This window comes from Culex quinquefasciatus, chromosome 2 (assembly GCF_015732765.1).
Source record: "Culex quinquefasciatus strain JHB chromosome 2, VPISU_Cqui_1.0_pri_paternal, whole genome shotgun sequence".
NCBI lineage: Eukaryota > Metazoa > Arthropoda > Insecta > Diptera > Culicidae > Culex > Culex quinquefasciatus.
Genome location: NC_051862.1, coordinates 43,800,265 through 43,816,989, shown reverse-complemented (window position 1 = coordinate 43,816,989; position 16,725 = coordinate 43,800,265). Strand labels below are relative to the sequence as shown.

The 16,725-nt window shown below is 44.2% G+C and overlaps 1 protein-coding gene across 2 annotated transcripts; it reads right to left on the bottom strand.

Moving 5' to 3' along the window:
- Nucleotides 1–1,955: 1,955 nt before the first annotated feature.
- LOC119766760 lies at nt 1,956–8,827 on the bottom strand. Of its 2 annotated transcripts, XM_038252449.1 has the most exons (6): nt 8,690–8,827; nt 8,044–8,591; nt 5,387–5,542; nt 4,085–4,234; nt 2,038–2,067; nt 1,956–1,977 (listed from the first exon to the last, which is right to left on the bottom strand). In XM_038252449.1, exons 2-6 carry the CDS (start codon nt 8,525–8,527, stop codon nt 1,967–1,969), a joined length of 831 nt encoding a protein of 276 aa, XP_038108377.1. In that variant the 5' UTR covers nt 8,528–8,591; nt 8,690–8,827; the 3' UTR covers nt 1,956–1,966. The 2 variants fall into 2 exon arrangements, with proteins under 2 accessions (XP_038108377.1, XP_038108376.1); XM_038252448.1 differs by having other exon boundaries at nt 1,974–2,067.
- Between the last annotated feature and the right edge of the window lie 7,898 nt (nt 8,828–16,725).

Below are 16,725 nucleotides of genomic sequence, written 5' to 3'. Positions count from 1 at the left end.
CCTAAAAAACATTCCAAAAAATAATCTTCTCTTACCCGGAGGGTCCGCAAGGGGCGGGTCCGGTACAAGCAAACTTCCGCGCGGCGTGGTCGTGCCCGGCCGGCCGCGTCCTTTTCTGGAAGCTGCCGGAGGCATGTTGCTGCTCGCTGATGCAGTTGTAGTCGCTGTGGAGAGTAACGAGAAGAAATAATTGAGAAAAAATAAAAAAAAACGTTACTTAATCCACCCTTAGGTGGTTGGTGCCTTCCTCTCATTCAAAGGGTAATGCTATCCAAAATAGACACGCTCGTGAGAAGGTCTTTTAATTACCTATCCAAAGATAGGTCGCATGATATATTTGGAATACGTTTTCATCTAAATATCTGAGATCCGGCCTCTACAAAGTGTATAAATAACACTTAAGTGCTTATAACTTTTGATAGGGTTGTCAGATTTTCAATGTTTTGAACGCGTTAGAAAGGTCTTTTGATTACCTGTTCAACGACGGGTTGCATGATAGATCCGGAAAACGTTTTCATCGTACCTTTCTAAAAATGTATAACATGCCGGGGTTTCTTACAAAAACCACCCTTTTTACAATCTTCCGGAATTTTGTTAAAATCGTTTTTTTAGCATAACTTTTGAAGTACTTAACTAAACTTTATGATTTTCAATAGCGACTAATGGGACCCCAAGACGGATCGAATGAGACCAAAACGGTCAAAATCGGTTCAGCCAGTGCCGAGATAACCCAGTGCAAATTTTGTTGATCAACATCCCACCACACACACAGACATTTGCTCAGAATTTGATTCTGAGTCGATATGTATACATGAAGGTGGGTCTAGGAAGTCGAATTGAGAATTTCGTTTTTCGAGTGATTTTATAGCCTTTCCTCAGTAAGGTGAGGAAGGCAAAACGAATTAGCTCGTCGCAAACATTTTCCGAATGCCGGACAAGTGGACTGTCCGTTAGCCGTTAGCAATTTTGATATTACTATTATTCGTATACAGTACTGATATTGTAACTTGTTTGAATAATGAAACATCAAATCAATAAATAATTAAGAATCCTTTTTTAAAAATCTTTAAGAGCATGTAGGGAGTGTACTTATGAGGGTACAGTGGAATCATTCCGAACGTTAACGGTTTTGTGTTTTTTTCTGTCTAGCAAACAATTTTACAACAGAATCGAAGAAAAAGCACCTTCACCTTTAATTTTGTATCTTGAATTGTCTGCTAGTTAGCCAAACTTACCATCGCCATCGTTCTCCGGTAGAAGGCTAAAACTGCTCATCAACTCAAGCTGCTTGTAACGTCATGATTCGAAATCCGGACACTTAGTAACATATCATTCTTGTTATAGTTGACAAAAAATCACGTAATAATTTGGAAATGAAGAAATACCATCAGGATGTAGTATTAACAGTAAGTCTTAAGAGAAAGCAAGCAAAATATGTCTTTTCTAACAATTTTCCATCAGAATTTGAAAATTAAAATGAGTTGTTGTGCTTCGAATCCCGGACACTGATAAAAGCTGATTCGAAATCCGGACACTTCTGCTTCAAATTCCGGACACTCGATTTTGCTTATGAACCGCACAAATTTGAACGGAAATGTTAGTGAATGGCATTCTTTAGGTCTCAAATAAGCTGTTAACATCAAAACAATCGATATTTTATATAAAAATTTGCTAGAATTTAAGGAAATCGTAACCATAAATTTCTGCTTTGCCTTCCCGGTGCTTCGAACGCCTATGAAATATTTCACGTGAAATGTTTCACACTTTTGGTAATCTTATAATTTTATTTTATTTAATTGTTTTGACATTAACTACAGCGTTCAAACAAACTTTGAATGAAAGTTGATGTTAGAATTCATCAAATAACACAGTTTTGACATTTATAATGCGAACTTATATCCAAATAATTGATAAAACAAGATGAGGTGTCCGGGTTTCGAAGCGTCCGGGAATTCGAATCATGACGTTATAGATCACCTGTGCAGAGAAATCAAATATTAATACCACCTTAACTAACGTACACTACGAACAACTTACACAGCATTCTGGATATTTCTTCCACGGTCACTGTGAAAAGGAAAAAATCAACATTAGTGTTTTATTGTAACAATGAATGAATGAACTGTGATCTGGTTTGTCATTGATAATCAGCATTGCAAAAACAAATAGCTGTCATTACATTTAAAGGATGAACATTCTTCGCCTTTTTATGATAACCGCTGGGAAAAAAATAAATGAATGAAAAGGTTGGTTGTCGTCGATCATGGCCGTTCATCGTCACCCGCGACAGACACGGACGACGAAACAAAGAGAAACGCAAAAAGTAACTTTTTCAAAACTTTTTTTCGTAAAATCGCGATAACTCGTGATGTTTATAAGCAAACCCCTTATGTCTATATATCAAATTTTTTGTAATTGTCTGTTCTACAACTTTGTAAAACATTGTCACACTCTAAAAATAACCCTGCAAAGTTAGAAAAAACACGAAATTTTAAAATGAAAAATTTTGTTCTACATGAAAAAATGACCCTTCTGGGTCAATGTAGATTCGAAAAGTACATTAAATTTCCCATTAAATGACATGCTCCAAAACTTTTTACAGCCGAGTAACGGAAAATGGCTGAGTTTTTAAAACTTTTTTAGTGTTTTTTTTCGATGAAAAATACGGGTTTTTATTTCCGCGAGAACAAAAATTACGAACTTCCATACATTTTTAGCATGTTGCTCAAACGAAACCATAACAACGGTTTTGCCCAGGTATTTAAAAACGTGGGTTTTATAGAAAGCCTAGATGTATGGGTATCAAACGATCGGAAATTTTATGCCCTTTCCGATGCCACATAGGTTGACTTGTGAATTGTGGACCGGTTCGGCTGCCGGCGGATTTTCCGACGACGTAATTCCGGGTTGGTACGAAATTCCAACGAAAAATCTATTCTATCTATAAAACGATGTTATACCCACTCCAGAACGTTTATTTAGCAATTATGTGGAATTAAAAGTTTAGTTAATTTTTATATAGAATTTCCAGAGTTATATAAACAATGTTCGGCATGAGTTGCTGAACAAAACGTAGTACTAGGTTCCTGTCAAACTTTATATTGTTTACATGTTTCATCACAAAATGTGCATAGTGCCCAAGGGGTGTAAATACTTTTTTTACATGCTGTATTGTGGTTAATATACTGTTGCACTCATAATTTCTACGAAACAAAAATGGAATCATTTTCCTCCAGTCATCCGCAATCTACAATTTAAATTAATTCAAAAAATAAATTCCTTCAATGTCATTCCAGAGTAACTTTCCCCAGGGAAGCCGGACCAGTCCAGGTTGCGGCCAATCCTTTTTTTCAATAATTAGGGGAAATATACCCATTGTAATCACTTTAAGCCGATCGACCAATTCTCATCACTTTTGCCGTTTTCCGCTATTAAATCAACATTTTCAGATGTATCATCAAGGGAGAGTTGCTTGTTCACTTTTATTTGAACTATTTATTACTTAAGAACAGTCAAAAACACTTTATGAAAGCTGTAATTCATGATCTAGGTGCTGATAGGCCGATAATATAAATAGACTGAGAAAGGTATAGTTCCCCTACCCAGTATGCACACAAAAAAATATATCCGAATGTTACATCATTTATGATGTAACACTTTTGCACGTCATCAAACATTTAAATTTAAATGCAATTTAATGTAAATTTGCAACAAATTATACGTAAAAACATGAGTTTACGTGTGATTCAAACGTATACGTCGAATCTCAAGTTTACATCAACTGAGTTTACATGTGATTCATTTTTTCCGTGTCGAGTAAGTTCACATATTTTTTTCTGTGTGTGCATGGTGGAGATCCTCTATGGTTTTTTTTAAGAAGGAAAAAATCAATTATTAGTAGCAGCAGTATCAGACAGTTTTGTCTTCCTCACTTTACTGAGGAAAGGCTATTAAGTCACTCGTAAAATGATGTTATTATGTCGATCTCCTAGACCTAGGCCCACCTTAACGCATACTATTTTTTTTTTGTGCCTGACATTGTACAAGAACTGAAATGGAGGTTTGGGGCATTCGCATCAATTACCTTCGTCGCCGCTGTCCTCGTCGTCAGTTTCTGCGATATGCAGGTCCGGGCTGGCCGTGTCGTTCCGGCCGCCGATGCCGCTGCCACTGTCGGATAAACTCCAGATCCGTACGCGGCAACCCCGTTGACCGCTCGGCGTATGCGAGATTTCTGAAATGTTCCGCCCAATAAGAATCCGCTTTAAGGGGTTACATACATGTAAATCGACCAAAAAAAAAAGTCAGAGGTTGGTGTGAGCACACACTCAATTTTATATATAAAAAAAAAGTTTTCAGGGCATTACAGAATACATTTTCATCTATTATTAGAACACATTTGAAAACATTTGAATGTATCATTGCCGAGATACAACTATTTGATCTTAGAAGTGTCAAATAAACAGGTGTCACGATATCCTAACACTGCCTTGACCAAATCGGTTCAAAATTTTGAACCGTTAGAAGAATCGTTAAACCGGTCCTGTGTGCATGACGAAAGCCGATTTTCAATAACTAATACCAAAAAAACGATAAAAATATTCCGAGAAAAACGCTCGCAAAGTTTGACAGTCCGTTTTGCGCATGGCAAAATTCTGAACTTAAATCGTCTCTAACACAGCTTAATCATGTAATATCTTCATGAAACTTTCTGGAGTGATTGAAAATCATCTTTTTTTGTGGATTGTATTCATTTTCTGTAAGGCTGGTACAAATATTTTTAAAAGTTTTTGTCACCACCCCCCCCCCCCCCCTTAGAAATTGGCCCGAAAAATCAGGGGGTAAAACAAATTTTTACAATAAACATCAAAATTTCAATGAAAATTCAAGTGCTACCAGCTGGAATCAAATTAAAATACATTCTCCTACGTTTAAAATCATTTTTAGCTTTATTGGGTTTATTAAAAAATCTTAAGATTTTTTGAAAATTTTCGATGCAAAATCTTTTTTTGGAAACAATTTTTGTTTTTGTCAGATCTTAGATTTTTTGAAAACTAATGATTGCAATGCAATTGAACTAGTGTAAAATGCATTTTAAAACCCTTTTTTTCATTTAAATGTGAAGACTACGGCTTGTTATTTAAATTTTTATATTTTTTCATTTTTTTGCCCCCCCCCCCCCCTTGACCTCGGCCAGGGCCGAGGGACAAAAACTTTTTTAAATATTTGCATCGGCCTAATATGAAATTTTGTGATTTTCTACATGTATGTAACCCCTTAAGCATCTAAAAATTGGAGCCTGACATTCATGGTCAGGCGCATCAATTTTTGGTTCTGTTTTAGGTTTAGACTTGTTGAAAGGGTAGGGGAAATGCATATATGTTACCTGCATCAGCGCCGTTCTGGTTCGTGGGCGGAGCTATGCCGTTTGACAATGCCGGAAACCTTGCACGGAAGTGCTCCTGTATTTTTGTATAAATACGTCCGGGGATTGCTTCGACGTCTTCACCTCGGTTCCTGATTTCCAGCATGTCGTATAGATCTGAAAATAAGTAAAAGAAATGTTTGAAGTTGTAGAGTAAGGCAAAGTTGAAATGATATTTTATTTCAAGGGTCCTGATTGTTGGTTCAAAGATCCAAAATCACTCACTATCGCCGAGCGAATCTTTGCCGACTGGAGCTCGCAACCATTCGCGAGCGAACACGACACTCAGGCTACCAGCGATTTGCTCAATCGCTTCTACCAGCGACACAAATAATTCGTGAATTTCTTAGCGTGCTCCGTCCGTCGACACAGCTTAATCATGTAATATCTTCATGAAACATTCTGGAGTGAAATGGAGGTTTGGGGCATTCGCATCAATTACCTTCGTCGCCGCTGTCCTCGTCGTCAGTTTCTGCGATATGCAGGTCCGGGCTGGCCGTGTCGTTCCGACCGCCGATGCCGCTGCCACTGTCGGATAAACTCCGGATCCGTACGCGGCAACCCCGTTGACCGCTCGGCGTATGCGAGATTTCTGAAATGTTCCGCCCAATAAGAATCCGCTTTAAGGGGTTACATACATGTAAATCGACCAAAAAAAAAAGTCAGAGGTTGGTGTGAGCACACACTCAATTTTCAGCATCGGTCCGGCCGTCTTCGGCCACCTTCCTCTCTGGGCTCGCGGAGATGGATTGAAGTCACGAGCAAACGGGTGACGTCACGGATCACGGGGACACCTGGTCCCACAATTCGGCCACAACATGGTGGCATCCCAAGGCTTCAACGGAGGCAACCTACGGCCACACAGCTGGCACACTCAAGCCCTCGCTGGAGGCACCAATGTCCACACCTGGTGGAACCCAAGTCGGCCACAACGGTGGCATCACACGCACAAGCAGGAAACAGCAGCAGTACGGACGCGCGGACGGCGCAGCAGTTCACGGCGGGCGGCACCCAAGCCGCAAACTACCACCCCACGGTAACGAAGCTGCACAACCGGTGCTGCACACGTCGGGCGGCGCGCGAGCCGCACTACAGGCTAACTACAGTCCACACACACAAGGGCAGCACGGACGCTGCAGTCACGAGTGGCAGCACGGCCACATCGAGCGGCGACAAGCCGCACTTCTACACCCACGGCGGGCGGCGCAAGTGCCGCTGACACCAGCTCACCCGAGCAACGAGGGCGATGGTGACTCGATCATCGCACGACCGCAACACGGCGGTCCCCGAGCGGCGCGCGAGCCGCACAACCTACCACGGTTTCCCCTACGTTAGGGCGGTGCAGCAAGGCACCGAGTCAGCACATCAGCTCACCAAATGCTGATAGCAGATTTCCAGCAGCGAGGCATTTGGGGGTGGCGCGTTCGTGGTCGGACGGGCCAGAACAGCCACCCCGCCACTTCCCCAAGATAAGTACCTGTTGATTAGTTTTTCACACAGTAGCTCAATCACCGTAAATCACAGGTCCTGCTGAAACATCCCTGGAATGCAACAAGTTCAACGATCAACGTCTGCTCAACGAGGAGCGGAACCGGTGGCAACGCGCTCACCAACAACATCATCGTCTTCGATCGCGCCTATTTGGCGGCGGTGTTTTCAACGGTCGCACCACCACAGCGTGAGGGCGACACCCCAACGGCCGCGCCAGCGCATGGCGGACGGCATCGTGAGCGAAGCGATCGCTCTTGCCAAAGTCACGGCATTCGAGGACACAGCAACAAGGCACAAGGAGTGGCGCGTTCGTGGTCGGACGGGCCAGAACTGCCGCTCCACCCCCGCACCAAGTTAAGTACAGCAACAATTTTAATGTTTCAACCAGAAGCTCAGCGCTTTCCACCCTCAGGTTGCTGTTCCTCCTCGATTCAGCCCATCGTCAACAACAAGCAGCAGAACATCGTCAGCGTGAACCCAGCCAGCAGCCCAACAGTCAGAAAAATACTTGACGAAGAAATTTAAAAGAAAGAGCTGTGATAGTAGTTTTAAGAAAAGTAGGGCTGTTAGGATTTAATTTTGTTGAAAGCCTTCGGCCTTTCAAGGCGGGCGGTATGTTCACGCCCAGGTTCACTCTTTTTTGACGATCATGTAGAAACACTTCCAGACAACACTGTAGATTATGTAACCCCACACACACAATCTCAGTAGCCCTTCGTGTACCTTTATGTTCAATGTTAGTAGTCGTTTCAGCACACGAAGTGGTTTGTCTTTTGTAATGTTTTGTAGACTTCCCGATCGCAAGAACTTGACTAGCTTAGGAATCAGACCAGATCTCAACCACAAGACACTTCTGACCAGATGGTCGACCGGGACAGTCACCCCTCCTCAGGGGCAAGATAAGTAGAGCCAATAAACACCCAAGAAATGTACAACTTTTGTGCAATAAAGTCTTCCCCTAGCTATCGCGACTTTTCAATTAGCTTACCGGATCACTAAGTTCTCCCCCCGACACACAGGACCACATCCGCTACGATGTGCGTTAACAGTCACCTTTGATTTGTGTTCGCGAGTGATTGAGTCTTTTTAGAGCAATCAGGACCCTTGATTGTATTGTTTACACTAACCTTCACTTGGGTAGGACTCCAGATATTTTAGCACCGACGCCACACCACGATCCACTTCAATAAATGCTACGTATTGTGGCGTGTCACGCAAGTCGTGGTGTGACGTCTTAATGTGCCGGTGTAAGTTGGTTCGTTCGGTCATTTTCGAGTTGCACAGGAAACAAACTCGGTTCAGCCTGCTGAAGCCGACTTTATCGCAGAAATCCCCATGAGTCCCCGTCCGCTCCTTTAGGCACCCTGCGCAAACTGTCAGCGGGGAGCAGTCCAGGATGTTATATTTGCGTATGTGGGTTGTATAAGCTGTGGCATTCTCAAACACGCATCGGCACCGCTCGCATTCCCGGTAGCCCGGGTAGCGGGTCCAGATCCCGTGCATCAGGAGAGACTTGGTCGCATGGTATAATACCAAGTTCGATGGCGGTACATCGACCAAGTCTCCCCCGATGCGGACCTTTACGACGGTGGCTGTTACGGCGTTGACCATCCCCACAGCCCCTTCCGCCACGCCCGGCGACTGTTTTGTCACCTCCACGAGGTCGTTGATGCTTCTGTTAGAAAAAAAAGAAAACAAAGGAATTAGTGTGTTCGCGAGTGATTGAGTCTTTTTAGAGCAATCAGGACCCTTGATTGTATTGTTTACACTAACCTTCACTTGGGTAGGACTCCAGATATTTTAGCACCGACGCCACACCACGATCCACTTCAATAAATGCTACGTATTGTGGCGTGTCACGCAAGTCGTGGTGTGACGTCTTAATGTGCCGGTGTAAGTTGGTTCGTTCGGTCATTTTCGAGTTGCACAGGAAACAAACTCGGTTCAGCCTGCTGAAGCCGACTTTATCGCAGAAATCCCCATGAGTCCCCGTCCGCTCCTTTAGGCACCCTGCGCAAACTGTCAGCGGGGAGCAGTCCAGGATGTTATATTTGCGTATGTGGGTTGTATAAGCTGTGGCATTCTCAAACACGCATCGGCACCGCTCGCATTCCCGGTAGCCCGGGTAGCGGGTCGAGATCCCGTGCATCAGGAGAGACTTGGTTGCATGGTATAATACCACGTTAGATGGCGGTACATCGACCAAGTCTCCCCCGGTGCGGACCTTTACGACGGTGGCTGTTACGGCGTTGACCATCCCCACAGCCCCTTCCGCCACGCCCGGCGACTGTTTTGTCACCTCCACGAGGTCGTTGATGCTTCTGTTAGAAAAAAAGAAAACAAAGGAATAGTGTGTTATACCGTTGAAATACGCAACTTTTAGGAGCACATGGGAAACAATTTGATTTTAGCCGGATAAATGTCCGCGTACCATAGGTACATCATGTACCGTAGGTATAAAATAGACCCACCAAGTGGTCCTTTAGCCTCTTGTCCTGTAACTCCGATACCCTGGCCTCCCCGCGTGGCTGGCCGGGATACCATTGCAGAGATCGGTAACCAACTCCCGGTGGAAACTTTGGTAGTACAGAAACAGAAGAAGAAATTCATGACGGATTAATCGGCATCAGACAAGGCGATGTAAAAAGGACAACGATTGGAAACTCGGTACTTGGAACGTTCGAACTCTCCAAGATCATTGTTCATCGAGCATTCGTTGGAGAAGGTTGTCTGATTCAACATGACTCGTCGCGTCCCGGCGCAAAACGCCGGCAATATCGCCCTACCTGCGGTTCAAGCAGGCAAAAAAGTGGGAATTTCCAAAAGGAAGGTTGAGGCCTCAACTGATGGCCAAAAACCGGGGATTTCCAAGAGGAAGGTGCTTTTGGAAGTGACACGAACAGCAAAAAGACGAAAAAGAGCGACGGTACTGTACCCATGGATGAGGAGGAGGAGGAGAACTCTTCATCGCACGAGGAGCAGCTATTGAAGAACAACAAGTTTGCTGGACTGCCTGACGAGGACCAGGTAGCGAAAGCAAAGGAGAATGAAGTGAAACAGCGAAAGGAGAAACTGCCTCCTTTTTATGTGCGGCAATCAGCAGCAACGATCGACTTTCGAGCGGGGCTGGTTGAACTCATCAAGTCTGGGAAAGTTCAAGGCAACATTCGTCTGTGTCAGGATGGATTTAAGGTGCTGGTGCAATCCAGGCAGCACTATCAACTGGTCAAGGATTACTTGACCGAAAACGAGGCGGAGTACTTTACCCATGATGTCGCCATGGATAAGCCGTACAAAATCGTCGCAGAGGTCTGTACGACATGCCAGTGGAGGAATTAGCTGCCGAGCTAAAAGTTTTGAAACTGGATGTGTTGGCCGTGCACAAAATGAGCCGACGCAACAAAGACATCAAGTACCGTGACCAGCTCTACCTGCTGCATTTGGCTAAGGGATCGACGACGCTTCCTGAGCTGAAGGCAATCCGAGCGGTTTTCAACATTATCGTGTCGTGGGAGCGATACCGACCAGTGCACCGTGACGTCACACAATGCTTCAACTGCCTGGGTTTCGGGCACGGAGGTAAGAACTGCCACCTAAAGCGTCGTTGCGCCAAATGTGGTACCGATGCGCACATCACATCCCAGTGCATCCAAGATTCGCTGGTGAAGTGCCTCAACTGCAACGGTGAGCACTCGTCAACCGACCGAAAGTGCCCCAAGAGAGCTGAGTTCGTGAAAATTCGGCAGCAAGCATCGACGAAGAATCAGCCTCAGCGTCGTAGAACTCCTCCAGCCCTGGTGGAGCAAAACTTTCCACCTCTTCAACCGCGACGCCAGGTCCCGAACTTGGCACCGTTGCCGTTGGATCCCAGGAAGAGAGCTGAGATGAATCATCCACGGCCGGGTTCCAGCCAGGAGCCGAGACCGCCACCACCGGGCTTCAGCCAGGAGCCAAGACCAACCCAAGAACCAGCAGTTGAGGAAAATGGTAATGATCTTTACACCTCAACCGAACTCCTCAATATTTTCAAACAGATGTCCGCTGCACTGCGTGGATGCAAAACCAAGACCCAGCAGATTGAAGTGCTGACCTCGTTCGTCATCCAGTATGGATCGTAGGTCCCTCAAGCTGCTGAATTGGAACGCTTGCTCCATTAGGAGGAAGAATTTAGAGCTGGTGGATTTTCTTCGCGAGAAGGAGATCGACGTAGCTGCCATCACGGAAACTCATCTGAAGCCCGGTGAAAAAGTTTATCTGCAAAACTACAAGATCGCGACGCAGCTCGACAGGACCACTTCTGGAGGAGGAGGTGTGCTTGTCGCTGTTCATCGTGATCTCAAGCCACGCCGGCTGCCACACTTCAAGCTGGACATCATCGAGGCCGTTGGGGTGGAAATTCCCACTTCTGTTGGCCCAGTACTCTTCATTGCTGCATACTGCCCACGTCAGGTGAATGCCAGAGATGGTTCAGCAGCAAAACTGAAGAGCGATATCCAGAAGCTGACACGGCGGAGCGCAAAGTACATCATCGCTGGTGACCTCAACGCGAAGCATGAAGTTTGGGGCAACAGCAGGAGGAATCGGAACGGAGTGATTCTGCACAACGATCTGCAAAACGGATACTACAACGTTGTGAGTCCGGATCGTCCAACGAGGGTGGCTCGGTCTGGGAATCACTCAATCATCGACTTCTTCATTACCAATATGGCTGAGAACGTGGCTCATCCTGAGGTGTTTGAAGAGTTGAGTTCTGATCACTATCCGGTGGTTGTGGAGGTTGGAGCTTCCGTTACTCCGCAGCGGCAACCAACCCGGAAAGATTACCACAACGTTGACTGGCAGCAGTTTCAGCAAGTGGTCGACAGCAACATCGACTATGATCAACACCCGGAAACTTCTGCCGATATTGATCGTTCGCTGGAGGTGATCCAGCAGGCTATCAACCAAGCAGAGGCTGCCAACGTTCGGGAGGTTCCTGTTAATTTTAAGGTAACTGATATTGACGTAGATACTAAACACTTGATTAGACTTAGGAATGTTTATAGGAGACAATATCAACGGACTGGGGACTATGACAAAAAGATTTCAGTGAACAATTTGAACAAAATCATTCAAGACCGACTTGACAATATCAGAAATCAAAAATTTTCAAAACATGTAAGCCAGCTTGGGAATTATTCAAAACCATTTTGGAAACTTTCAAAAGTTCTTAAAAACAAACCAAAGCCTATTCCTACTCTTATTGTTGAGGACTCTCCCTTGATTACATCCGAGGAAAAGGCAAATGCACTTGGGCTTCATTTTGTTAGCTCTCATAATCTTGGCGCTTCCATGACCAGTCGTAAAGAAACATCAGTTGCCAATAGTATTTCAACAATCAATAACTCTACCTTTGAATTTCCTGCAGATTCCCATGTTTCTGGTGAGGAAGTCAAAGTTGCAGTTAAACAAATGAAAAATATGAAAGCTCCAGGCTTTGATAACATTTTTAATCTAGTGTTGAAAAAACAGAGTGATCAGTTCTTTCAACATCTAGCCAATATTTTCAATAAATGTTTGCAACTTGGTTACTTCCCCACCAATTGGAAACTGGGCAAAGTCATACCAATTTTGAAGCCTCAAAAGATCCAACATCGCCAACAAGTTATCGTCCCATTAGTCTTTTGAGTAGTCTGTCCAAACTCTTTGAGAAGGTCATCTATTCAAGGCTTTTGGATTTTACCAACGATAATAATATAATTTTGAATGAGCAGTTTGGCTTCCGTAAGGGACATAATACTGCTCATCAGCTTACGAGAGTAACTAAAATCATCAAGCAGAACAAGCTTGAGTCTAAATCAACTGCTATGGCTTTGTTGGATGTTGAGAAGGCTTTTGACAATGTTTGGCATGATGGTTTGATACATAAACTGTATTTATACGGTTTTCCAATGTATCTTATCAAAATTATCCAGCACTATCTTTCGGAGAGATCGTTCAGGGTTTTTCTGAATGGGATTGCTTCTGGATTATTCAACATTGATGCTGGGGTTCCCCAAGGAAGTATTCTTGGCCCACTTCTGTACAATATTTTTACATCTGATTTGCCTACTCTTCCTGGTAATGGTGTGTTGTCACTTTTTGCTGATGACACTGCCGTTATTTATAAGGGTAAAATAACCAGATATTTAGTTGGCCGTCTTCAGAAGGGTCTTGACGTTCTTTCCGAATACTTTGGCGACTGGAAAATTCGCATAAATGCAGCCAAAACTCAAACCATCATTTTTCCACTTTCCAAATCGGCCAGATTTGCCCCAAAGGATGATGTTTTGATAAAAATGAATGATGTTTCGATACCCTGGTCAAAGGAAGTTGTCTATTTAGGTCTCATACTTGACTCGAAACTTTTGTTTCGGCAGCATGTAGACAAAATATTGAACAAGTGCAGCATTCTCATCAGGTGTTTGTATCCTTTAATTAACAGAAAATCAAAGCTTTTTTGAAAAATAAGCTAGCAGTTTACAAACAAATAATTTACCCCGTTATTGAGTATGCAGTACCTGTTTGGGAGTGTTGCGCTAGAACTCATAAATTGAAGCTCCAGCGTGTCCAAAACAAGGTACTCAAAATGGTTTTGAATGTTCCTGGCTGGACAAGATCAAGTGAGGTTCATGAATTAGCAGAAGTAAAAATGTTGGATCAGAAGATTCAAGAGAAATGTTTGAAATTCAGGGAAAAATGTGCAATTTCTGAATACCCCTTGATTCAAGGATTGGTTTAGTTTATTGTAAGTTTAAGTTAGTTTTAGGTTAGGTTATGTTTTCTTAACTTTTTTTTTTCCTCATTGTACCTAGTGTTACAAAAATGATAAATCATATACTTCTAAAGTTATAAAAATGAACAATGTTTAAATCACGAAAAGCAAACTAAAGCTGAAGAGCCACAGCTGACCACTTATTATGTAAACCAAATGTAATTACAGTCGACTCTCTGGCTGTCGATCTTCTCGATATCAATAATCCTCCATCCATCGATGAATTCTTCAGTCCCTTCAATCTGCATACTTCAATTATCTTCATTCCTCGATATTTTCCCTTGCTTGAAGGATCTCTTCCTCGACGGTCCCTTGGATTCTGTTTGCTTTAAAAATCTCTTCCGGTTGTCAATAATTTCACTTTCTCATGGCTTGCACAGACATTTTTCTTGATGAAACGAAGCTTTGAAGGGTGTTTGACATTAGTTTGTTTTTGTTTGATGGACGTTGCCATGATTCTCTCCCATAGCTGGGTATCAAGAAAAAAATATTTTCAATCGAGTCTTCATTTTGTATCGTTCTGTAAACTGATGATTCTCTTCCTCGACGGTCCCTTGGATATTGACAACCAGAGAGTCGACTGTATTATAAGAAAGATTCAATAAAGTATATTTAATTCAAAAAAAAAAAAAAAAAACTCTCCAAGATCCTTCTTGCCCGGGAGCTGCACAAGCTGAACGTGTATGTGGCGCCATCCAGGAAGTTCGATGGCCCGGCCATGGAGAGCGAGAATTCACGGCGGTGGACCCCATCGTCAACACCTCTTTCAAGTACCACATCTACTACAGTGGCGGCGAAAAGGCGATGCACGGAGTCGGGTTCGTACATAGCTAAAAAAGTAGTAATCCAGCTGCGTGTAAAAGGCCTGGGTGTAAAATAAATATTGCATTATTTTGTGCAATTTTATGTAATTTTACACCCTGAAATATGTAGCCCATCAGTATGGGAAACCTACTTGACCGAAATGTCAAGCTCATATATGCGTTTATCCTTTCAGATTTTCATCGGTCTGATGGCCGAGCGGGCTAAGGCGCCAGTCCTTACTGTAGGTGCTGGTTTTGAGTCCCGTCGGTTGCAACTTTTTTGTTGTGTTTGCAAAATCTGTACATTTCAATTTCAATTGTGTTTTTATTAGAATTTAACAGTTCTGCTCCAGGATGTTACATTTGCAATTCAGAGATTTGGAGAACCTTTCAACTGAAATCAATTCATAAGCCTTTGCAGGGAGGATACATATTTCTACGTTTAGATTTTGCTAACTGGGTGTTCTTTAAGGGAAAATGAATTTTGAGAAAAAACCCTAGATCTAAGAAAAATTGTACATGCAGCGTGTAATATTGAGTGTCTTTTTTGACGGAGGTGATGTACATGCTTTTGCATGCGATTCTACCATCGTAATTTTTGCTGTGTAGTGATTGGGGATCAGAAGAACCGAGTCATCAAGTGGAATGGTGACTGACCGGATCTGCGTGTTGAGAATCAATCAATTTCTAGATCAACATCTACGCGCCGACGAACGACAACCGATGACTTCGTCCGTAAGCGCGACCGGGCCAACACTTTGATTTTTGCAGCAAAAAAGAGATACGCAGAACAAAACTTCGACTCCAATCTGCCTGCTAAGAAGCTTTGGAGCAACTTGAGACGAGAAGGAATTCACAACAACGCAAAAAAGAACGAGCCTGCGGATGGGGTAGATGCAGACGAATTGGACACCTTCTTCACAACCGGGCATCGGCAGCTGAACGCGGGAGACACAAACGAGCGGCCTGTGGAACCGAGTCACAGAACTGCTTATGATCCAGGCGAACCGAACTTCGTTTTTCGTCACACGGATGTCAACGAGGTCTGCTCTAAGATCCTCGAAATTCAAACAAACGCAGCCGGCTGTGACGACATCCCTATCTCGTTCGTGAAACTACTGTGTCCGTTCGTCCTTCCCCTCCTCGCTCATCTTATCAACAACACATCGACTTTCCCGACTAACTGGAAGAAAGGAATTGTGACTCCAATCCCGAAGGCCGCCAATCCTTCACAGCCAAAGGATTTCCGTCCGATCAGCGTTCTACCAGCTGTGTCCAAGGTTGTCGAAAAAGTCCTCCTATCCCAGATCACGGAACATCTGGACGCTGCTGACCCACCACTCCTAGCGCCGAACCAATCGGGTTATAGGAGAGGCTACAGTACCACGACGGCCTTGACAAAAGTGGTCCACGACCTGTACAGCAACCTGGACGAGAATCGATGCACAGTCATGGTCCTTGTCGATTTTTCTCTGGCCTTCAACTGTGTCGACCACCGGCTGTTGAGGAACAAGCTGCGCGATGAGTTCCGCTTTTCTCGAGCTGCATGCGACCTGATCGCATCTTACCTTAGCGACCGCTCTCAAGTGGTTCGCCTCGGGAGCGCCGTGTCAGCAGCGATGCAAGTCACCGACGGAACACCCCAAGGCTCGTGTCTGAGCGCACTGCTGTTTAGCCTCTACGTAAACAGCTTACCAAGAGCGCTGAAATGACACTGGCAGCTTTACGCCGATGATCTCCAGATTTATCTGTCGGGGCCGATCGCGAATGTTGATCAACTGGTGCGTGACGTTAACGAAGACCTGACCTCGATTGCGCACTGGGCGAGGGCTAATCGACTGTTCCCAAACCCAAAGAAAACGCAAGCTGTAATCTTCTGCAAAACCGGCGCGGTTGTTCCGACGGAGGACGTCGTCTTCTGCAACACCAAGATCCCATTGAGCAGCCAAGTCACGAACCTCGGGGTCAAGATGGACAATAACCTGACCTGGGAACAACAGGTGAACGATGTCCTGCAGAAGACCTACAGCACACTTCGAACCTTCCGCCGTTTTGGACCAGTCTTGTCACTGGAAACACGTCGCAAACTAGTACAAGCTGCTGTGATGCCATTTTTCACCTACTGCGACGTGATATACTACCCTGGACTGACTGCTACTCTCCGCGACCGTCTGCATCGATGCTTTAAATCGGCGATTCGCTTCGTGCACCAT